The 25628-nt window shown below is 33.0% G+C and overlaps 1 protein-coding gene across 9 annotated transcripts in view; it reads right to left on the bottom strand.

The window, feature by feature from the left end:
• LOC129744239 (serine/threonine-protein kinase 26) overlaps window positions 1–25628 on the bottom strand; it is a 332751-nt gene that overhangs the window by 255647 nt on the left and 51476 nt on the right. The window contains exon 1 of one of the 9 annotated variants that reach the window (XM_055736666.1): window positions 10899–11652. The exons of 7 other annotated variants lie outside the window; for them this stretch is intronic. In XM_055736666.1, coding sequence (XP_055592641.1) covers window positions 10899–11150 — 252 coding nt within the window. In that variant the 5' untranslated portion in view covers window positions 11151–11652. Of the gene's footprint in view, window positions 1–10898; window positions 11653–25628 lie in introns of those variants that run through there. One more of the 9 variants, XM_055736660.1, reaches the window with a different exon arrangement.

Genomic DNA, 25628 nt, shown 5'->3' with positions numbered 1-25628 from the left:
TATGGAATACTGGATCACTCGTTTGATTAGATCAAGATGTTATGAAAAACATAGTTTCACGCCATTCAGAAGGTCATTCGAGCGCGTCGACGATAAGAATGTAGAACCAATACACCTTGCTTCAACTAGGTTTGTGTTTTGAATCCAGAAGCGCACACTATGTAATATCCATTTGTTGCTTCTGCACAATCTTATTAAACGTTTCGTCAAATCCTAATACGAACTCGCTGCAATTCTGTAGTAAAATGAAAACTTCATTAAAAAAAATATAGAGCAAAACCGTGTGGAATCAAATAGCTTATTTTTGTTCTTCCCATTTTTATTCGATTAGCAATCTGTTTCTTGTTCAATGAAGCAAGTTAAAACTAATCGAAACCGATCCAGTTAGGCAGGAGGATTCGTTTCGACCTGGTAGAAATTGGTCGAAGTCAATTAGAAAGCGACTGGTGATCAACTGTCAATCCATGTCCACTAATTTCGACCTATTTCGACTAAACTTCATTGAGCAGATTTTCACTGAGCCAAAAATTCCCAACTTTCGGACAAAATTCCCGGCTTTTTCCCGCTTTTTTCCCGTTGGATTTCAAATCCCGTCTTTTTCCCGCTTTTCCCGTTTTTCCCGGATGAGTGGCCACCCTGAATATGTCCATCAGGTTTTTTGGCCAAAACTGAAGATATACAAATTTATGAAAGATGAAATTAAGAGTGTGAGAGGACTTAATTTAATTTAGTCTAGTTGCCCGAACCTTAACCGAAAACTGTAATTTTTTCAGTCTTTCATAATATCCTCGCTTTTTATAAGAGAACTGCTATATTTTATTATTTGCATGGATAAATCATAGTTTGGATATGATGAAATATAATACTTTTAAAATATCAAGTTTAAATACTCAATTTTCTATTAAAATCTACTGATTAATATTCTGATAGTTTTCTTTTAAAGTTCTTAAAACAGATTCAGATGAACCTTGTTCATGATAAGCAATCTGATATTTTATTTCGGTTCACATATTGAATACTGGATCATGTTTTTGTTTGGATTCCTTTAACATTTTTATTAGAATGCGCTGGGTCCTTGATTTTCTGTCCTATCTCAAAAATGCATGTTTTTATTCGATTTTGTATATAATGTAAACAAGAATCACACAAAAACTTGGTCTCTTGTTACATCTTCTGCAATCTGTGCGGTTATCAAATAACCGAATAAAATAGTGGCATCTTTTCTTCCGGCATTTTTCACGCATGGAACAAAAAGTTAAAATTGAGCTAAATATTAAAGAAAATATTTTTGAAACCACAAAACTTCGAGGTTATGTCAATTATCAGAAATTTGATGTTTGATTTTTGAAATTACGTTGTGATAGTTTTTGACATTTTTTAGTGTTTTAGTTCATAAAACACATACATAATATTTATTTATCTTTTTTTGAAATTTTTTTTCAGTATTATTTTCGAGGTACTGTAAAGTTACGTACTGTACGGTACTGTAAATTGCATTGTTCAATCCATTTTAAAACTACCATTGATCATTAAATTTTTGCAAAAATAGCTTTTCAGAAAATCTACCGACCGTGTTAAAACATGAATAAACGAATTCATATATCTCTTATAACGTTCTATTAAAATTCATTTTTTATCATCAAATTAATCCGATATTTCAGTCGGACTCTTCCAAATAATTCCCCCAGTTTAAATATGTTTGTTAGATTTCTGCTAATTTTTCCAAGTTCCGTTTCTGCATAATGTGTTTTTCTAAAAAAAAAATGAGCTCCTGATGCTGACTCGAAGTTCATAAATTCTGGACTAGTGTATAATAGTTCCAGTTATAAGATAGATGATAAGCTAAAATCTTAGTTTTCGAGATGAGAAAACAATAGAAAACTGTCGGATGTCAACATATGAATTCACGTCAGAACTATAAAGTCGCGGCATTTAGAATTTTTCTCAATTCCATTCACTTATTTTTTTATTTCAGATTTTAAAGTTGTAATTTTTCCAAATATTCGCAAGAAAGTGCACAATGGTAAACAAATCTTTTATTAATAAACGCTTTAAAAGTTAACTTCTAAGACTTGAAGTATTAAAACTTTATTCACTGCAGTGCGTGAGCTAAGAAATAAGCTAAATTTGTGGTCGATAAATCTCAATTTTTCAAATATTCTCGACTTTTTACTCATTAATATAAAATCCTGACATTTTCCTGCTCTTCACAAATAGATAACAATCCTGGAATAAACGACTATAGATTGTAAAGTTTCTGAGAGAAAGTTCCGTCATGACGAAATGAATGTATTTTAGGATTTAATAGGATTTATAAATAATTTTCCCGGTTTTGATTTGAAATTCCCGGTTTTTTCCCGGTTTTCCCGGTCTCATTTCAAATTCCCGGTTTTCCCGGTTCGCTGGCCACCCTGGGTTATTTTTGAATTCCTCAAACTCTGGGGTCTAAAAAGCTTCGTTTCGGTTCAAAACTCATTCATGATTTTTTGCAGAATTTTTAAGTAACGTTTGCAGGAGTAAATTTTAACTGAAAAATGAAACATCATCTTTGTTTCTTATGTGGAGGGGTTCTGTACCAATTAATACATTTTTTTTAAGAGTGTTGTATCAATTTATATATTTTTTGAAGGAAATTTATTGCTGAACAACTTTGTGGAAGACCGTAACTTCGTATCTTATAAGATAGAAAAATTGTTGAACAGGGGTTTTTTGATATTGAAAAACATTTTTTTCTATGATATATTTGTTTGCTCAAACAATGCGTGAATCAAAAAACCTTTAAACAAATGTTTTGTACTTCTTGGATTATTCATTTATAGTTTCTAGTTTCAAATCACAAATTTTCAAAATTCGAAGGAGGGAGTGGGGTATTGTGGGCCATGGGGAAACTTGGACCACTTTACATTAGGGTGTCCCAAAATTGCATAATGTATGGGAATCTAGGGGCTCACCCTCCAAATGGTAAATTAGAATGAGGAAAACAAACTTTTGTATGGGGCCGACTAAATAAAACATGTTTAGAGGTTCCGCAAGCGCAATCTTTGAAAAAGTCCACTTTCAAATAATTTGATTTTAAAGGAATTCTGAGTCTAAAAATTTTCCCAAAATTAATATATTTTATTTTTTTTAAATTTTGTTTGGATTAAATTCTATGCGTTAAAAATGAAAAATGAACCCAATTTGTATAAAAATTTGAAATAAGCAAGCAAGGAAAAAATATTTTTGATCCAAAAATATTGTATTCGTTTGACCAAAATGTGTACCTAGCGTAAAATGTTTTTAGCCGTTCCCATACAAAAGTTTGTTTTTCACATCCTAATCTACCATTTGGAGGGTGAGCCCCCAGATTCCCAGACATTATGCAATTTTGGGACACCCTACTCTACATATCTCAATCCAACTGTCATCGTCGTCGCTTTGCATAAGCATGTATTTTTATATATTTTGTTGACATATGTACGCATCACATTCTTTTCTTTATCTAGCTTAAAAAATATACATACATAATTACATAAACACACATACATAACATACATAAACACATAATGTGGGATATCTTGGGTTATCTATATTTTGATGTTTTAAAACACGTTCATAACTTAAAATACATTTATCCTATCTGTAAAGTTTTCTCATGCCAAATGAGGAGTTAAGAAAAAATTTCTGTCAATTTTACTCAAATCGATAGAGACGACCAAATATCCCATATGAGGAATTTTGCCAAAACGTTCGAGAACCTGGTTTTTGAAATTATTCTATCAAACACCGATCCCTATTCGATCATACAAAACTCTCTGTTTCATTTCCTCACCTGAATTACTTTCAAATAACAACATGAATTATGAAATTACAGTTTTGGGTGAGCTTATAAGCTAAAATGACATGCAAATTTGGTCAATTTGAATATGGTTGCCCATGATTTCCCACCATTTTTAAATATAAAAAAAAACTTTTTTGAAACAGTCAGAACTCGGGAAAATAACTTACAAAAAAAAATTAAAAAAAATGCCTAAAGATACGTTAAAAAAGTAGAAGACCATACTTGTTCATTTTATCTTTTGTAATGTCTAAAGTAGTTATGGATAAAGAAAAAAAGTGGCCCATGATACCTCACTCTCCCCTACTAAAATCTCAAAAATAGTAAGCTAAATTTGTATAATGAAGCCTTAGGTAACAAAATAGAGGTATAGTTTTAATCAACGTTTAAATTTTTTGTATTTGCTCAAGAGTCTGGTAGATTTAGATTATTTGATTTGAGCATAAAAAACGTTAATTTAGAAAGCCTTCAATTTCATTAAAAAATAATTCTATGCTCTATTTAAACAACCTTAATCTATCAAACGCTTGACCAAATTCAAGAATATCAACCATCGATGAAAATATATCAAAATTAAAAAAAAAATTCAAATACGAGATCACAATTTTGCGGTTCTTGCAAATCCGCTCCTAAATTAAGATTTTAGTTTGAAACTTAACTTGTTATTAAACAGCAATATTCAAAACGATAAACAATACACCGAGAAAATATGGAATTCCCTGCATATTTTTTTACATGTTTCTTTGTCAGCAAATATTTTTCATTTTGTTGATTATTTACAAGATCAAAATCAGGGTTTTTTAATAAGACAAAACTGCCAAAATAAACTCAAATTATTGTTTTATTTTTTGTTTTCATTTGAAAGTTATAATATTTTTGGCTTTGTCATAGACACTTTCAGCATTTAGCTGGTTTGTATCTGCGATCTTTTTTATACTCCGTAGAGGTTACAAGTTTCCTTTGTTTCATTTCGTTAAATTTGTGTTCATTTTACGTCCGAAGACTCACATAATTTACTTAACTTAGAGTTTAGGGCAAGGCGGGCGAAAACAAAGTCTGTGTTTTTGCGAAAGAAAATCTGATTTTCTGTGATATTACCCTAAAATTCTGTTACGGTTTTCTGTAATGGAAATAGCATTAATTTCATTAAAAAGTTATGAAAAACTGAGTTTTTTTTTTATCAACTTACATTACCAACATTATCATGTTTTTCCAAAACAAAGAAGAAATTAAAAAAAAAAATCAGAAAAAAAAATTTAAAAATAGGTACACATTTGAAAAATCTGTAAACTCTGTGAAGCATTTCCAAAATTCTGTAATCTGTGACACAGATTCTGTGATGGAAATTTGCTCAAAGTTCAAAGGCATTGTTGTAGATCTCATACTACAACATCTAGGAAACATCTGAATCCTCGAGGGCAACATAAGTTTATAGGCCTTTCGATCCAAAGAGGTATAATTTCGAAAAAAAACACGCATTTAAGATGTGGTGTTTGGTTATTTTCCGTATACTTAAAAAAATACTTCTTTTTTCGAATGTTCGAATTTTTCGAAAATAAAATTCTTGAAATCTGAAAAAATCGATAAAATATAGTTTGAAATATGAATAAAGATTGACGGTGTTAACTCAAAATCTAACATTTTTGCACTTATAGATTTATAAGCTCATCAATTATCAGTATCGATTTTACTCAGAAATGATGAGGTTTAGAGCTTCCAAACGACATGCTACTGAAAATAGAAATGATCGAGAAATATCAAATTTCGAATAAAAAAATCCAATGTAATTTGAAAAAAGAATTTTAATTTTTATTTTTTATTCTAAGTTTCCAACTTTAAAATGTAGGTTAATTTGCATAAATTGATTTGTTTTTCAAAAGTTTATCTTTTCCACAGAAATTCTCAAAATAAACTCTGATTTTGAAGCTTTATATTCCTTTGAAAATTGCATTTCAATCTTAATCTTAAATTGTAAACTTGAAATTTTAGTTTGATTTTTTAATCAGAAATCTTACCCTTAAACCTGAATTTTGAATATGAATTCTTCATGTACATTTTGAGTCGGACGTCTGTATAAATAATAAAAATTTCAATCCGATCTCTTAATTTGAATTTTCTACCTGAACTTTGAATTCAAATCGAAAACAAATTCAGGTTCTGAAACTCTTATCAAAATTTTGAACAATTATTCTGTGTGATACTTTTTCGGCAAACATAAATTTCAACAATGACTTTTTATTTATCATTCCAACGTTTCAATCCTTGATCGATCCTTGGAATCATAAGTAATAGTCGTTTTTGTTAAACTGCTGACCGAAAAAGTATTCCAATAATCCATTGAAAGTCGACAAATCACATATGAATATTATTTCTGAATCTCATATTTAAATTTTTGATTAAAGCTCAAAATTCTGTTTTTAATTTAATTATTTGAAACAGGTTTTCTAAATTTGGACTGTTATGGCTGGTTATTTCTAATATTTAAAGAAAAAACTCGATTGGGGCACAAAAACATGCAACTCCATCTCATAACAGAAAAAAAATGACCAATATGTATCTAAAGCTTCTGAAAAAAAATCATTTGATGAACTTTCCTATTAAGTATGTAAGTATATTAAGAGGAAAAATGTTTTTTTTGTGTGACAATTTTTCCCGGTTTTGATTTCAAATTCCCGATTATTTTCCGCTTTTCCCGGTGCTATTTTCAATTCCCGGTTTTTTCCCGATTATCCCGGTTTTCCCGGTTCGCTGGCCACCCACTCCGCAACACGAAACTTTAATTTACGAATCAATAAAACGGTGGTAAACTTATCTTAAAGAACTTACATTCAAAATTTGAATTTTGAATCTATTTCCAAATTTCAAAACGATTTCTGAATTTTAATTTCAGATCAGAATTTAAATATGAGCCAAAATGTGAAATCAGCTTTACATCTCCTCAATCATTAATTTGTAATTTAAGTTTTGAAGTTTTAGTTTTAAATCTGGATTTAATAATCAAATTTTTTTTACTCCGACTTGTTATTAAACTGAATTTTAATATGAATTTCAAATAATGAATCTGGTTCGGAGTTTTCAGTTGTCGATCGCCATATTGAAGCTTTGATGTTTGAATTCTGCATAACAATTAAATTCAAGAACTTTTAATCTCAAAGTTTTCGAAATAAAAACTGAGGTTGGTTTCTAATTTTGTTTTTTTTTTTTTCATTAGTAAAATTATCATCTAATTACACTAGTTTACAAAATTTAGAAAAAATCGTGAACTTGATTAACAGATCAACATTTTTAATGTAAAATCGGGCGCTGAATCCGAAAATGAAATTCAAAAAAATCTTAGTATAACCGTTTTTGAGTTATGCTCCAAATATGAAAATTCGGAAGAATTAAAAAAGTTCTTGTACTTAGATTAAAATATCTCGGACGGCATAACAGTAATTTGAAATCCCTCTTTTGCATATTGAAGGTGAATAAATTTTCTATCGATCATCTTAACACTGTTTTTGAGTTTGACCAACAGTATTGTTGATATTAGTGACTTTATGAGAGAAAAAATGATAAAAAACGCATTTTTTTAGAGAAAATTTTGTTTCAATGAAAGTTTTAGACTCAATGGTAGCATTTAAAAGCATTTTTGCCCTTGAATGTCAATTTAAAAAAAATATTTCAAGTGGTTGTTTATCAAAATCGGTTGAAAATTGAAGAAGTTATGGCTACTTTAACATAACTGTAATTTTTGCAGTTTTTAATAATTTAACCGCAGTACACTTATAATAGTATAGGAAGAATGAAACATGATAAATCTCACTCGCTCCAAGTCAAAATTATTTATTAGCTTACCAGAAGGTCACATGCCAAGTTTCAGGAAGATCTGAGCATAGGGAGGGGTTGTTTGAGTCTCAAACGTGAATAAAATTTTAAGGTTTTCTGCCGGGGAGGAACACAAAATACTGCTTTTTCATCAATAACTTTTTTCATCACTAGCCGATTGTTTTTTATGGTTAATTTTTTTAAAGCCTAAGTTGAGACAAATATTTCACCCGAAGACTGCAACACGATTGGACTTGAAGTAAAAAAGTTATTGCAGTTCAAAGGCCGCAAATTTTGTCCAACACGCAATGAGTACTTTTTACGCATTGCGTTTTATACATAGAATTTTCGACCAAAATACAATCTTTGAACCGCAATAATTTTTCTGTTTCAAATCCAATCGAGTTACAGTCTTCGGGTAAAATATTTGTCTCAACTTAGGTTTTAAGAAAACTAACCATAAAAAACAATCAGCTAGTGATGAAAGAAGTTATTGATGAAAACCAGTATTTTTCGTTCCTCCCAGGCAAAAAACCTCAAAATTTTATTCACGTTTGAGACTCAAGCAACCCCTCCCTATGGTCAGATCTTCCTGAAACTTGGCATGTGACCTTCTGGTAAGCTAATAAATAATTTTGACTTGGAGCGAGTGAGATTTATCATGTTTCATTCTTCCTATACTATGATAAGTATACTGTGGTTCGTTAAATTATGAAAATCTACTAAAAAAATATTATGTTAAAGTAGCCATAACTTCCTCAATATTCAACCGATTTTGATAAATAACAACTGGAAATCTTTGTTTTAAATTGACGTTTAAGCACAAAAGAAAATCAGATTTTTTAAATGCTACCATCGAGTCTAAAACTTTCGTTGAAACAAAATTTTCTCTAAAAAAATGAGTTTTTTATCATAAAGTCGCTAATATCAACAATACTGTTGGTCAAACGCAAAAAGAGTGTTAAGATGATCGATTGAAAATTTATTCGCCTTCAATATGCAAAAGAGGGATTTCAAATTACTGTTATGCCGTCCGAGATATTTTAATCTAAGTACAAGAACTTTTTTAATTCTTCCGAAATTCCATATTAGGAGCATAACTCAAAAACGGTTCTACTGAGATTTTTTGAATTTCATTTTCGGATTCAGCGCCCGATTTCACATAAGAAATGACCTTTCAGTTTACTGAGTTCAAAAATGCTGTAAACTAGTGTTATTGGAAATGCATTTGGTTCCGAAAATCATGGATCAAATTTATTATGAAATAAAAACCAAATTTGAACCAGGATTCCGAAATAGCATTTTATTTTTATTTTCTAATATTGATTGGAATTGAATTTTAAGATCCTAATTAAAATACAATTAAAAGTTTGATGACATGGAAACAGAATTTCAATCAAGAAGTGAGAAAGTTTTCAAAAACTGTGGCTGAATTTTTAACCTGGGATTAGGTTTTGAGGTTTTGGTATCAGTTCTAAGTAAAGATTGTTACTTTTGAATAATTTTACTTTATCATGACAATTTGATTAAGAATTTAAAATTTTGATTGTACAGTGGAATACCTTGTTGCTTTTCCTGGAGCCCTCATGGAAGGAAAGGGGAGAAACCCCCTACTTGCATTACATTAAAACTTTTCAAGCAATTATTCGCTAGCTAGGAACCAACAGTGATGTCAGTTGAATTGATTGTTTTTCAATACCAAAAGACATACTGCTTCTAAACAGCTAATAATATTGTTGCCCAATACGATACGAAGTTACGTTTTTCGACATAGTTTTTCAGCGAAAAATTTCCTATGAAGTATTTATAAATTACTACAAAACCCGCCGGAGAGCTTTGTTCCACAAAAGAAATAAAAATAACATATTAATTTCATAGCTAAATTTTTATGTAGTTTTTTTTAATCGGCCTACAATTAACTGATACATTTAAACTTAAATGACCATAAATATTGTGCATATTTTTCGTCTTACTTCCCGTGCTTTTAGTCGGGGTTTACGTTTCATCTCTTTTTTTCTGACTTAGAATTTTTTTTAAATCAATCCAGAATGATGGTAAATATTTGACCTAACTGCCGAGGGCCATTAACCGAGGGTTTCTGATACTACCAAATTTAATCATTTTTCAAAAATTGGTCCATTTACAGTTTTCTTATGTCTTTAAGCTTCTCTTAGCCGTAACTTTCGACAGCTGCTTGTCAAACAGCAACAAATGGATAATCAACTATTCGATGCGGTTTGATGATTATTTTGGACACTAGAAAACTTATCAACACATAAAACGATATTCTAATACCATTACCCTTATTCCAATTTACTTCTCCTTACAACAGCTGTAGCAAACTCACCTGCAAAGAAAAGGAAAAAAAAATTGTTAGAACTAGATTCGATTAATTCAATTACGATTGTGGTAATTGTTTTTCCATTCTATACGATATTAGAATGGAGCAAATTAGCATTGCAAAAAAGTTTTTTTCGGAATCCAAGAAAGTCTAATTTGTTTTTCCCCAAAAGAAAGCAAAAGTAATTTTTTAAATAATGTACACAAATTGCCTGCATAAATTAAAAGTTTAGAACGCCCTACTTTCTTGTTTGTTTCGATTCGAGGCGAAAGAAACAATAAACATAGGGGACAAAATTTTGACTCTTACTAACGCACTTGCGTAACAACAGAGTATTGAATCAAAATTTTCTTTTAGCGCATTCAATGTTTCAAAATTAAAATTCGATAGATTTACAGGGTTTTATAATACTCACACAAAATTTTCATAATTATAAATTTGAAAAATAAGAGGATGTCTCATTTGAGAAAAAATTTCTCACTTAGACGGGGTATTTCCATTTATTCATCGTCTATGGCATTCAACAACACTTTTTTAAAGAAGAGAACCCGATGCCAATTCGATGAGTAATACATTCATACATCATACATTTGCCTGGAATAAAATTGAAGAAAATAATCCAGTAGCAAACGAAGTGAAAAGGAAAAGTTTATTTTCAATCGAATTTGGCTGCATTCGACAACATAATCGAATTCAAGACACTGCACATTTCGCCACACTGACTCCAGCCAGCCAGCATTCTTTCCGGATCATTACCCAAGAATTATGTTACCTACGACAAAAACAACAGGGAGGAATCTTCCCCTTGTTGTTGTAGAGACATCATAGAAGAAAACAAGTTTTCCGAATTCCAAGAAGTGTCACCTTACACGAGTAGTGCAACGGATCAAGTGAATGAATGGGTGAGTGGGTGGTCGTCTTGGATTCACATACCATCGCATCGGATCCAGACGTCCCAGACATCGGTGACACCGGCTGCGGGTCATGGTTGTTCCTGTTGATGTCCTGCTGCTGTTGTTGTTTTTTTTGAAGATGTTGAGGATGATTCAGCGAAGCTGAGTCACGCTTGGATCCGCAGGCCCCGATGATGTGGTTTCGATTACAATCCTTTGGCGAACGAGAAATCCGGACTGCGTTCGGCGATGAATCAGAGACGGTCATTTCTGGGGCGTTTTGGAGACCCATCGCAAAACCGGCCGTCGGCGATGGTTTCTCCTCAGCCCGGTGGACCGTCTTCCAGCGGCGAAATATGGTCAACGACAGGATGTACTTGAAGAAGTTGAGTTTCCTCTTTTTTTTCTTCTGTTTGTCGGTTTCGTTTTCAATTTTTGCGATTCCTGCAAACCGGTCCGGCTCAAACGAGGACCCACTGCATAAAATTTTCTTAACCCCCGAAAACTGCACTATAAGCAATAATTACAGCCCATCTTGAAAGGAGAAACGGCCCAAAAACCGATGCAGCAAAAACCCTTGCCGTCAAAACCACCACACTAAACGATCCCAAAACGCACTCGAAAGAGGAAAACTCCCAAACGCTCAGACAACGCACAATTCCAACAGCAACAACTAACCGACACAATTCCTTTCTCAAGAAACCTAGAACCAAGAGCACCCGGAAGACGAATTTTCCAACTACCGGACGACCATCCAGACGGTTCGGATTGCGGAAAGAATACGACTGTCAAGAGTTGTGCGAAAATGCCGACATACAACCCCTATAGTGTCTAACTCAACAGTCGCTGCCATCTGTCGTCGTCGTCGTCGTCGGCCGTGGAAAAGCGTGTTAAAAGGAAGTCCAAACGACAAAGTCTAACACACGAGGATATGCGAACCGGGTCCGGCTGCCACCCTCTCTCTCTGGTAGAGTTCGGGTTCTTCCGGTTCGGGTTTTCGATCCTGGAGTAGGGCTGCCATAAACGAGTGACAAATGAATCATGAGAAAAACTAACTATAACAACGATTTTATTTAGTAAAATAACATAAATATTGTGATTTCGAGATGAACCCTTAAAAAATTAATTTTTTTTTTTCAAACATAAATATTGTATTCCGTAAAACGGGGTGAATAGGTTCATGGAAGTGAATCGGGACACAAATGGAATAGTAGTTGTGATCCGCATGTCAAGCAATCTACTAGCTATTTTTTACCTCTGATAGGACCAAAACGTTTCTTGATTTAGTGGGGGGCCAACATTTTCAACAGGCGGGCCAAATTTCAGAAATGAGACTGGCGCGCGGGCCAAAAAAATTGTTCTGGAATATTCGAAATAAAACAAATAATAATAGTTATTTTTAAAACACTATAAAAATAAAAACTTTTGCTTTGGTCATATCAAGTTTAGATAAAGCTTGCCAGATTACCCGATTTTATCCGGGTTTCCCCGAATATTTAATAAAAAATTTGGGCAAAGTCTGGTTTGGTCGGTTGCCCGAATTTCAATGAAAAATGCTTGAATTTTCTCTCCTCTTTTCCGAATCGAACAAAAAAAAACAAATTGAATTGTAATTTTTTTATGTATGCCTCCAAAATGAGATTTTTTTTAGCAAGTTTTGAATATTAAACAAACCACGAAAGGTTTTTTTTTTTTTATTTTTGTTGAGTAGTTCCAGAGTATTGACCAAATTTGCCCGGATTTTCGGTAGAAAATTTTGAAATCAGATACCCGGACAATGCCAGGTTTTCAGTTTAAAATAGCCCGGATTTGTAGTATAGATTTTTCTCAATAAGTCATTTTTGTTACGTGCATATTTTTAGAAATTTTGCTCCATTTGAAAAATAGTGGAAATATTACGCAATACGAAATAAATTCTCCCAACTTATGTTCAGGAAAATCTTTTCAAGGCAATTAAAACCTCCTTGGTTTATTCATCTAAAAAATGTCAAATGGCGTGACAATAAGTCAATTTTATGGTATTCAAATATTTAAAAAATGTCCGCCCTTTTTCAAAGATTTCAAGTTTTTTTTTCTAAGAAAAATTTGATAGGAAAATTGTAAAAACCGCGGAATGGATTTGTTGAAATAAAGTAACGTTCCCATGCTTTTGACATTAAAAAGAATAATTTTTCAACGAACTCTAGTTATATAATAAATAATTTTGATTTTGATTAAATTGATAAATAATTTTGATGATTACGGACCTCAAACTCAACTCAATGAAACTCTTTTCAAAATTTCCAGTATCTCGCTTTGACAACTGTATTGGGAAAGCTTTCTTAAAACAGGACGAATGCGAATTTGATTCTTCGATATAATCATAGAACATTTTGTATACCTATAGGTAAAAAATTTGGTAAAAAAATCATTCTTCTGGGAGATTTGTCAGTACCAAACCGGGTCTAGTTGAACTCTTGTACCCAACTGTAAATTCTGATTAGTTGTTCATTATTGATGTACTTGTACATCAATACAAGCAAGATGCCAATTAAAATATATTTGGAGTTGGTTATATTTTCATAAAGCTTAGCAAATAATAACAAATTGGAAAACTTTTCACAGCGAACTTTCGATATTTTACAATATTTGCAAAAGTTACCAAATTTGGATGATTGAACGAAGTTGTTATAATAGAATTCAAGTTACGAATGGTATACGTTGTTATAAAAGTTATATTTTTTACGATTTTTAAATGACTTTGGTACGATCTTACTACCTTTTTGAGGCTATCCAAACTCCTCAATATAAAAACTAGAGTCCGCTTGAATGCTCTTCATACCAATGATATGTAGTCAACAAATCCCAATCGGAAAACATTGCAAAATGTGTCATGGAATTCACAGATAATGTGTCAAATACCGTACAATTTTAATAATTAGAAAATTGTAATTTTAATTGCTTTTTTTTATTCAATGACGGTATACTTTTTGGTAAAATTATATAAGGCCCTCAGAGCCAAAGGGATATAAGTGCAAAATTCACAATGCCAAACGATTCTCGATAATCCAAATTATATTTAGTAAACTTCTTAGATTGTTATGATTATATCCTCATACTTTTACGTTCTAAAGAAATTTACAAATATTCGTAAAATGTATGGAAAATTGCTCAAAACAACTATTTAAAAGCATGTTTTCTCGATATTTGTTTTTATACACTTTTACCCCTTTGGCTTATATCCCTTCAAAAAGATTTTCAGATCTCTGTTTTCAATTTAATTAGGTTGGATTCAGATATATTTATCCAAATGATATACGCAGACCAAGAAAAACGTTAAATTCTTAGATCTTGGCTTTCCAAAAAAAGCTTCGCGGGCCACAAAAAGTTGGTCGCGGGCCACATGTGGCCCGCGGGCCATGGTTTGGCCACCCATGATTTAGAGTAAATGCACCCGACCTTGGCCCATAAGGCATGGTAGACTAAATTTTTCATGATTGTAATCTTTCAACTTTTATGGACATATAGTTCCATTTGTATGCATGAGGCTTTACTGCTAAAGCTTAGCTTAGCTTAGCTTGGTTGACTACTCATATCCACCTTAAATTATTGAACGTGAAATGCTGTATAGGAAAAATTTAAAATAAAACTTCAATACAATATATTTAATTTGGCTTTGCTCAATTTACGCATTTCGAATTCCATGATCGCTGGCGTGACTAAATAGAACACGTTCTACCTCGCCAATGGTTGCTTGCCCGTGATTGATCGAGGCTATCAATTTTGTGCAAGGGCCAATAGAATGATACTTGGGATTAGCAGAGCATTCTCAGTATACAAAACTCATGCTCTCCATTTGGAAATGATCAATAACAGCGCCGGCCACGTCCTAGTAGTCAATGAGGAATGAAGGCAGGATTGTTAGTAAGATATTTTCTAGGATCAATCAACAACCATTTGTCCAGATATATATTCCAAAAACTAGTTTTGAAAAATTCAGGAAAAAGGCAAGTCAGTATCACCAACTTAAGAAACCGTCTATACGTCTGCGAATCTATATTCAAATATCGAAGGAAAGGGTTGTGTTAGTAGGGGAAAGCTTATAGATCAGGATCCATTTTGGTAAATGGTGCGATCGTGTTTTCCTACACCTTCTATGCTCCTAGATATTTCCTAAGGAAACTCTTAATCCTATCTATGAGGCAGTGATAAGAAGCTTTAAAAGCTGTCTTGAAGGAGACTTGAAGTTTTACTGTAATTAAATTACAGTATAGTAGAGCATCTTTTCAAATCTTCTCTTAGCTAACTTGTTTTCCTAGCCGTCAATCCTGTTACAATGATGCATTCTCAAAGACGACTTTTAAGAATTAGGTACTTAATTCAAACATCATAGTACATCATATAAAATATGAATATGAATAAAATATGAATATTTTGTGAACGAAAGGAGTGAACTTAAGTACTTTTTTTTCAAATTTTTCAATGAGTTGTCAGTTGTGATAATTGGATTAAGTCGGTTTTGGAAATTCATCACTTAAATCTTTCTCTTTGCCCCATAATGGTTTCGCGATAACGGGAAGGAAACGAATGAAACAACTTATATAAAAGTTGTTATTCATAGCATACAAAATTAAATAGTCATGCTCAAATAGTGCCCATTAATAAAAAAATATTACAAAAAAATAGAAACTGAACTAAATTTGCAATAAGTTCTTAATCATAAGATGTTCTGTGATGAGCCTCGAGTTATACTTTCTTTCTAACATAACACCCCTATTACGCCAGCACTAGAATTAAAACTTGCAAGGCTTCACAGCGCCATCTTCATTTAAGTTTTCCTTAAAATTGGAATGTCAAGAAAACATAATTACGAAAATTCACGATTAAAATTATGAACTTCTCCTAACAGTCCGTTCATTGACTCAAAATAATAAAAATGCAATTTGGAAACGTAAACTTAGCTGAAAAACGTTCTAAAATCATGATTTTGCTCATTAGTTATTTGTAAACACACTTCACATAGAATGAGTGTCTAAATTAAAACGAGATAACGACGAAGATTAAAAGATGATCAATACTAAAATAAGGTGAAAAAAAGATCCGATAGATATTTCTCATTATTTTTCATGAAAATATACTTATTTAGCTTTTGTTTTTGCTGATAATTTCCCTAGTAGCGATGTTGTCACCCTGGAGAGCGTCATCTTCACTTTTCATCTTGAGCTTCGGAAGAAAGATTCACCACACCACGTCATCAAAACACCAAATTATTAAAAAAAATCACATTTTCACGAATTTTCATCACTGTTATCCTCGACCCCATATTGTATCTAATCCGGGGCACGATATTTATTGATTTCATTGAAATTTTCACTTTTGTTCAACTCGAATCTACTTAATTACACTTTTTATTTTCGATTGCAAGAATTTTGGTCATCTAACAACCTGTATGCCCCTGTCCAATTTATGTTCTCCATATTTTTTTGAAGTCCCATTTGAATTTCTATACATTTCTCCTGGGTTGGTCCGGAAGACGTAGCTCTAGCAGCAGCGTCTTGATTGTTTGACAAAAAAAAACCAAACTCATCAACTGTCAACTATCACGACATCATTAAACTTTTTCGTGGATGAGGATTTGAAAGCACTGGACTCAAGTCAAAAACTATCAATTCTTCCACAAACCACAAATATAGAATTAATTTTTCGGGAGCTCACATTTGCGACGGAAAAAATAACACACCCGTCGCATGAGGCTTTACTACTAAAACAACTTAACTGAAAGATGCCAGTTTTAAAGTTTTAGTATAGTCGATTCAGCAATTCCTTGATCAGCCAACCATGCCGCTTTCGTGTTGAAGCGGGAATTAATGTAAGTGTGAGGAAAATACAAAAACTTGCCAATCTACCATCTTTCAGCAATACTTGATAGTAAATGCACATTGATTGGAGTAGGTTATGGTTTCATATTTGTTGCCATGTTTTCCTGCAACCAATGGTATTTTTGTTAATTATGTGATTGTGATTTTTCCATAAGGAAGTGTGTTTTTTAAATCAATTCGAAGATGGCAGATGCACTAGCAAGGTAGGTTCAATTCAGCTCTTTTCCGAAATCACAATTTGAGATGAAATTTTTTGAAAAAAAAAATGAACACACACATATAGGATCTCAGTGAAACTTGATGTTTCTTTGAAGAGATCTAAGTTTTACTTAAGCGTACATCTTTCAAGGATATAATGGCTAGCATCTTACTAATGCTAACACCACCAACCCACAGAAAGAGTACTATGTATGCCGTGACCGAGACTCGATCTCATGACCTCTGGCTTGGAAGACTTGAATGCTATCCACTAAGCCACTGTCGGCGGCAATTTTAATTACAGCTTGTCATGTGAAAAAAAAAATATTACGCAGTTGTTAGCATTCAATTGTGGATAAATGACATGTTGACAATGCGATTTTCTTTGATGTTTGATTTTTGTTAATATTTTTAGGCCCATGTTTGACATGTAAATCACCAAAATGCATTTTGGCATGCCAAGATAAAGAGCAATCCAAGTGAAGGCTCACGTATTGCGTAAAAGCAAATATAAATTAAATTTACTTAGGGTTGCTTGAATAAATTTAGAAAAAAGTTTTTTGATACATGAAAGATTTTTGATGCAAAATTTTATACCATGACAAGTAATGTTGGCATCAATTCAAATAGTGATGTGACATAAGTTTTATATACGGAGAAGAATTCTTTCGACATGATTTTGGCGAAAAAAGGAAGACAATTCATTCAAACTGCTTCACTGCTGTGACACATTTTAAGAAAACATTCATTGGTCCACTAAGCGTAAGGATAATCAGGGCATGTCAATACAAGTGTTTAAATTTCCCAAGATTGTGGAAAATAATGTAAAACTGAAGAAACTTCAGATGATCCTAGAAGAATAGTACTTTCAGCGTTCGCAGGAAGTCTAAATTTAAAAATCTAAATGTACTCTGAGTTTTTCTATCAATCTATTTATCACTCACACTTAAATTCAAAGAAATGTTTATGATGTTTTATAATATATAGGAATAAGAATTTTAGGATCCTGAAATTGATTTTCTGTCATATCGGGAAATTTTTTAACTTGATCCCACAAAGTGTGAACAAACTTGTCAGAAAATTGGCAATCTAAACCTATATCACAACAGGTCTAATCCATTTCATTTTACGACACTATATGACGTTCATAAATTGAAACTAATTCTTAATTGTAAATTTCGAATCGCAATTCAATAAACTTTTTGTAATGAAACTCTAGCCTTGACACTTAAAATCCCTACCTCATCTTTAGAATGGGGTTTTATTAAAAAGTGTAACTAAACAAGTTCAGAATTTGAAACCAACCTTTTTAAATTCAAAATTCACTCAACAAATACTAAACTAATTCAACTCATCAATAAAATCATAGCAAAATGATAGGTGTTTACTACTCGCGATAAACATCATCAAATCTATTACCCGGTATCCACAACTTTCTTACTAATCACTTTGATTCTAAAAAAAAATCTTTTATGTCATTACAAATTTTAAGCTGATATGGAATATTTTTCAAAAAACCAATTTCAGTCTCAAATAAACTTTGTATTTATTGTTCTTCTGAATAAAAAAAAATGCTCAACTTTACATTCAAAAGTATTTTGTCAAAATTACACATGGCTTGAGCTTGAGCTTGAGCTTGCTATCAACTACGGTCCACCTGCGGCCCCACGGCCAATGGCATAATGGTTGCACTCCGTGATTGGTTCGAGATAATCAACATTGCACAATGAACCAAATTAAAGATGCTGGGATCAAGCAACACAATCTCACTGTACAGTATTTTGTCAAAATTACACATGGCCACAAAATTCAAATTTTTTTGAGGTTGAAATAATTTAAGAGTTAATTCTCTTTAAGTTGAGTGCGCTGCAGGTGCTCTAGTTTTTGTCTAACAGTTATGTCTAACAGTATGTTTTGAAATAACTTTTGAAAACAGGTACAAATCATATAAGAAATTTCTGCACTTTTTTGACACACCAGTAAAAGATTACAGAAATTTTAAATCAATTATCTACTTTCCGAATACTGCAAGTCATTTAACCTATTTTATAGAATACGAGAATTTTGGCTAATTTTTAAAGAAGTTTTAAAACACATTGAATTTGGGATATTTTAAAGCAAAAGCAAATCGGTTTGCAGCCTTAAAGGGCTGCAAATTTGTTAAATAAAATAAAACCTTTTTTAACTTTCTTGGGTATATCTGAACACATATGATGATATACTTGAAAATTTCTAATCATGGTAAAATTTATCTTGTTTCCTGAAATTAGAATATCAAGGCAAAACATCAATTATACAATTCAGTGTTGAAAAGTGAAAATTTTGACACTGAAAACAGTATCGAAAAGTGCTACTTTCTAACACTGAATTCAGTGTCGGCAAGTCTCGTTAGATAAATTTACGACTTGTGCTGAAAAAATTCACTTTTTGAAACTTGATGCAAACAAAACTACTTTGTTTTTCATTAAGGTTGGTTGGTTCTCCAGTTATCATCAAGGATTGTTTTTTTTTTAATAGGTACTGATTTATTTTGAAACTTCTAAATGTCGTTTCACCAAAACTAGAGATGATTGATAGACAAAATGATTATAGTTCAGGGCGCCAAATTTTTGTAAATCAATTATTAAAACATAGACCCCAAAATCCTGTGTTTCCTTGAGCTATCTATCAAATTATATAAATCAGTTTTTAACGTCTTACGTTTAAATTGAAAAATTCCCTCTAAAATATTCGAAAACTAGACGTTTATATCTTTATATTTTATACTTTGTTTCAAACAAAGTTACCGAGATTTATAGCCCTAAAATTTTAATATTTTGAAATTATTTTTACAAGCTTGTGTTTGTTATTTGTATTCTGAAACCAGAATCTTCTAGGAAATCCATAGCTTTAACATAACATAACTTTTCAGGATTCAAGATTTCAGTTGAAGGAAAAATATTCAGAGCTTGAATTTTAAATTATAAAACTGCGATTGAAAATTTATAAACGCTTTCAATATTAACAACAAAACTTGGAATCCTTTATATTTATTTTTATAAGTTTTCTTATTAATCATTCGATAAATCAAATTTCTTCACCAATACTTTGCCTATGAAAGCTTTTAATTATGAATTGAACATGTTATATTATTTCTATAAAGTTATTAGGCTGGAACAAATATCAATTTTTTCTTTTGTCACACCGTCCACCCCCCCCCCCCCCCCCCTTCGAAATTTCCAAAATCCCGAAGGGGGGAATAAATAAAGTTTGAAGTATTTTAAGTACATTTCAAATAAAAATTCAAATATCCGAATGATTACAAGACCAAGAACCAAATTTTGGAAGATGGAAGTTAATTCACATTCTGTATCCTTGATTTTACTGAATTTTTCGATAAAAAAAAACTTGATTTATAGGTTTTATGCAATAATATAGTATGCAATTTGGTTGCATACAAGCTTTCGTGCAATTTATTCCAATTTATTTGTTTTTCGCATTATTTTTTATTGTCCCCCCTCCTCGCGATGTTCCAACTCCGAGTGACAAAAGAAGGATTTGAAATTTGTTCCGGCCGGTGTGTTAATTGAAAAAATGAACTTTTAAAGCGTTTTATTTTGATAACGGGAAGAATTTGAATAAAAAAATAAAATATTTCCTTCTTTGAATCAAATTAAATTTAATCATCAAGTATGCGTTTTGAATGAATTCTCTTAATTTTTATTTTATGAATTTACTGGCAACCCTACGAAAATTCAACCCAATCCCCCCAGCAGGACGATCCGAGTGCGAACGAAATATATATTATCGTTTGTTCGGCTGGCTGCTAATACGTATGTGTGACAGCGCCGTTTTTCGAGTATGAGTTTTCGAATGTCGAGCCCACCCGAGACAAACGGCAAAAACAGAAGAAAAAACACATTGACAAAAATAACCATACAAGGATAGGCAAATGCGATAGCAATGACAGAAAAGCTGCTGCCACTAGATGTTTACAACCAATTTTGCTCGAAACAGAAATGCCTAGCAGCAGCAGCAGCAGCTTTTCACCACCTTTCGCTGTTTTTCGCGGAATCCTCACCATTCGGTATTTGTGTGTATAGGTCGGTCGGCGGGTGGAAAGTCTACAGTCTACCACTGTACTGAAATCGTTTCTTCTGAACTGAAAAATCCATGGTGGAAACCCACGCGTACGATTACTCACGGCTATTTATAACCCGTGGCTGCAGGCATTCCGTGGATGATTGTAAATGGAGAAAGGATGCAGCAGCAGCAGCACACGTGGACTGCACCGGCCCATTAATATCATATGAACCATTCATTGTGCATTGTCAATTTGATTCAGGCAGGACACATATCGGTTTGCTCTTTTTTTCCACAAACTGTAATTACTTCAAACGGCAAATTGAAATTGAACAGTTTTGTTACAGAATAGAGTGTTTTCAATTTAGATTGACCATTTTTAACAGCGAATCAAATAGAAATGCATGCATGTAAACTATTTCATAGAAAAATTTGAACATCCCAAGCAATAGCAAAGTTATTAAAATTCGTTGTGGAACATTCCATGTCAAGTATGCATAGTAAAAAATTATCTTAAAATGTTCGCCAAAATTGTTCGAACGACAATCTTCAATTTTCAAACTTTTTTCGCGAAAATAAATTTTGCATTTTTCAAATGTAAATAATGTTTCCGGACTTAGAAATGATAGACAAATGACAAAATACTCATTACCTTACTTCATTTTTTTTTATGCGGCAGCTTGTGAGAAATCACAGGCCCCTTTTGAAGCCAAAACTTTTCACCGCGGGGGAAAAACTAGGTGAATGAATTGGAAAGGAGTTGTACGAGACCGTAATACACCTGAAGAACTAAGAACTGGCACTCTATTGAATTCTGGTTTCTTTCTGCTAAGTTAGCAGGTCAGGTATTTGCATTACGAGCAAAGGGGTCTTACTACTCATTATGAGCGAATATGTTTCAGTTTGGATGCTACGATGTGTAATGAAACAGACAAATAATAACCACTGTAGGTTGAGCTTTGTTGTTACGATGTGTAAAACTGTGCTGTGTATTGTAACAAACAAACAATAGCCACTGTAGACTGAGCTTTGATGTAACGATGTGTAATGCTGTGTTGTGTAATGTAGCAAACGAATAATAACTACTGTGGGCTGAGATTTGTTGCTTTAGAGCAGGGGTTTTCAGATCGTGCTCCGCGGAGCACTTGGTGCTCCGCGAAGCTTTTGAAAGTGCTCCGCGACGTACGCAACGAAAATCATAAACCAACTTTGAAAAACACTCGATATTTTTATTTATTGTATCATTTTTATCGAAGCTTGAGAAACAAATTTTCACAGGGCATATAGTACGAACGAATGAATTTTGTTTGCTTTGTTTTAACTGACGTTTTAGCCGTTGGCGTGGTGGATTGTCTTAATGCTCTGCTTTGATCGAACAACGTTGTATTTTAGGACTTGAGCGTGCAAAACAATCAATGGAAATGCTGTTCTTGCGCCGTACTTATACCGTATTTATTTTCTCCCCTCGTTCAGTGGGGCACTTAACCCGACAAAAATAAACACAAATCGTCGCCAGTGTATTGTTGCCTCACTCACTCACACGCTCTCTCGCAATACTGGCAAAATTATCGGTGGGCCACCGTCCGTAAGCAGAGCTCCACCAGGTCAGAATCAGTGCAACACGGTCCAAATAAACAAACAATATGACAGCACCTAGTGGTGCACCAGTGTAACACTCGGCATAAACAAATACGGTATTAGTGAGCTACCGATTGGAAAAGCTGGAGAAGCGCATACTATTACTGAAAACTTAATCAAACCTTGTATTCAAGAAGTCGTCCGTTTCATGGTTGATGATAAAACAGAATTGGTAAATTCGATTCCCATGTCTGACAATACGGGGTCTCGGTGGATTTGTGACATGGCTAAAGATGTTGAAGGCATTTTAGTTTCTCGATTGACAACTTCAAAACTCGACATGCAGCTTTACGAATCCACATATGTAGCAAGCCTAGCAATTCTGTTTGCTATCAAGGTTCTGATTGTTTCGAAGAAGATTTGTTCCTTTGCCAACCGTTGCCAACTTCCATGACGCTGAAACTTTCAAGCTAATTGATGATTATGTTACGACCAACAATATTCCATGGGGAAATAGCATTGATGTATGAACGGACAGTGCAAAAGCTATTGTTGGAAACACTGCTGGAGTCGTTGCCAAGATCAAAGAAAAGACCAAAAGTTGGGGTAGTAGTCATTACATCCTCCATCGACATACACTCGCTATGAAGAAACTATCATCATCTTTGAAGGAAGTTTTGGACGAAAGCTTAAAAATAATCAACTTTATTAAGGCTCGACCGAAAAATTCAAGGTTATTCAAGGCATTGTGCGAAAAGCTGAGTAGCCAACATTCCACGCTACTACTTCATATAGAAGTTCGCTGGTTATCTCGTGGAAATCTCATGGCGTGACTCGCCTGTTTGAATTAAGATCGGAAGTCAAAGCGTTTTTGAGCTACAATAATTTGGCATTGGGAGTAGAATTGAATGATAATTAGTGGCTCGTCAGGTTGGATTATTTGGCTGACATTTTTCATAAAATAATGACCTGAGTCTTCCAATGCAAGGTAAAAGAATAACGATCTTCGATTAAAACGGCAAAATAATGACCATCAAGGGAAAAATCAAATTTTAGGCAGAATCGCTCAAAAAGCGCAACCTGGACAGCAGCTTTACAAATTTGAGAAGCATTCAATCAGAAATAATCTCGAAGTGAACATCCGAAAACTTCCAAGAATTATGACAATCACAACACTTTTCGTTGGTAAATTTATTTTTGTATTCTTTGGTGTAAAGTTTATCAAACAGGCCCACGTGTCTAATAAAGTCATTTACAATAACAATGTTTTGCCGCAGGCTTTGTTGAACAGCTTCCAGCTATATTTTCCCGGAGAAAATCATAAAATTATAAAATGATCGAAGACTTTAAATGCGTGGAACAGCTTTTTTTTATGTCAAAGAAACCAGAAACAAGAATTTTGTCCGATAAAGCAAAACTTATTCTTCTGCCGTTTTCCACAACTTATCTATGTGAGTCTGGATTTTCCACATATCTCGCAACGAAAACAAAATACCGATCCCGACTAAATGCGGGACCAGACGTCAGGCTATAACTGACACAATTTTAACCAAACTTGTTACAGCTTGAAAAATCAAGAAAGCGTATTTATTCTATTGAAATTATTAATTTTTGATGACACATATTTTGTTAAATAAAAACAAGACTATTTATTAATTGACTACGATGACAAAACACATCTTATTTAAATGATAAATACTATCAAGTTTTCAAAACTCGGGTTTTTCTTTCTTTCAAAACTGTAGATGCTCCGTCAAAATTTTTGGTTTTAAAAAGTGCTCCGCCGAGTAAATGATCTGAAAACCCCTGCTTTAGAGAATTTATAAATTGACACAAAAACCATAACCATAAAAAAAATTATGTTGATTTTTCAGTACAAAATATTCAATTTTCCCATACAAACTAAAAAGCTCAAATTTACTCATGTAAACGTTACTTAAAAATTCTGCAAAAAATCATGGATGATTTTTGAACCAACACAAAGCTTTTTGGACCCCAGAGTTTGAGATATTCAAAAATGACCTCAAATCGACTCAGTCTAATCGAGCAGGTCAACAATTTTTTGTTATCATTTCGAGATCAAGAAGAAGGATACTTTTTCAATCAATGATAACACCTGTAATAAGTGATTTTGCAACACTGTTTCGTACTCTAGAACTATAGACATTCTCGTAGTCCATTTTCCGAAAAAATTACGAGCACGAAAAAAACACGTTCCTGGCTGGAACCAGATAACAAAAACCACGACCCACCCGTTAAGCTACCCTTTTCATGCCATTAAATGTGATTAAATATATTTAACCGGGATTTCTCCGGTAGAAACTTTTACACATTATCCCAGCCTTCACTTTGATACATTTTGATACGATTTAAATTTAGTATTTCATAGAATTTTCGCGGACAAAGAGAAAAACGCGTGCGGTCGGCAACAGGCATCGCCTACTCCTTCTCAGGAATAAACCAAATCATCTCAAATTTGAAACTTGTTGACCCAAAAGGCATTTAAAAAACTTGCTGCAAAGTTAATTTTTGCAGCTTCTCCGCCTTAGAATCTAGCAGTGAATGGTAAATGAAAAAAAAATTGCCTCGACCAGGAATTGAGAACTCTGAGTTACCTCTTCGACACCTTACCATTACGCCAAATCGCCAAGCTGCCAAGCTGTAGCTCGATAATTGAGTTGATTTCATCAAGCTGATTTCGCTGCTAGATTCTACGGCAGAAAATGCTCATTGTACCCCATTCAATAGTGCTCTGTTCGCCTCGAGTCAACATGTTAAAGTAAAACGCCTTTTAAAATTGATTATAGTGAAAATGCTAAACTTAATTGACGGAGAAACAGTAGCAGTGTGTACATTAAAAAAAGACCAAGATGATTTATCGTTCTTTAGAGCTTATTTGCCGGTGCTTGAAAATTATAATTTTTCTATCACCTAAGAACCAAGTTGGGTTTTTTTTAATTTTTCTGTAAAGTGTAAAAGAAGATGGCTTTTTTGCTGAAAAAATCATGCTATAGGAACTGGGGTGCCCATTTAGCCCCGCGTACTTGTTATGCCCTTATTTTCCTGAAAAGGAT

The sequence above is a fragment of the Uranotaenia lowii genome, chromosome 2 (assembly GCF_029784155.1).
Source record: "Uranotaenia lowii strain MFRU-FL chromosome 2, ASM2978415v1, whole genome shotgun sequence".
Lineage (NCBI taxonomy): Eukaryota > Metazoa > Arthropoda > Insecta > Diptera > Culicidae > Uranotaenia > Uranotaenia lowii.
This window is presented reverse-complemented; position numbering and strand designations above follow the sequence as displayed.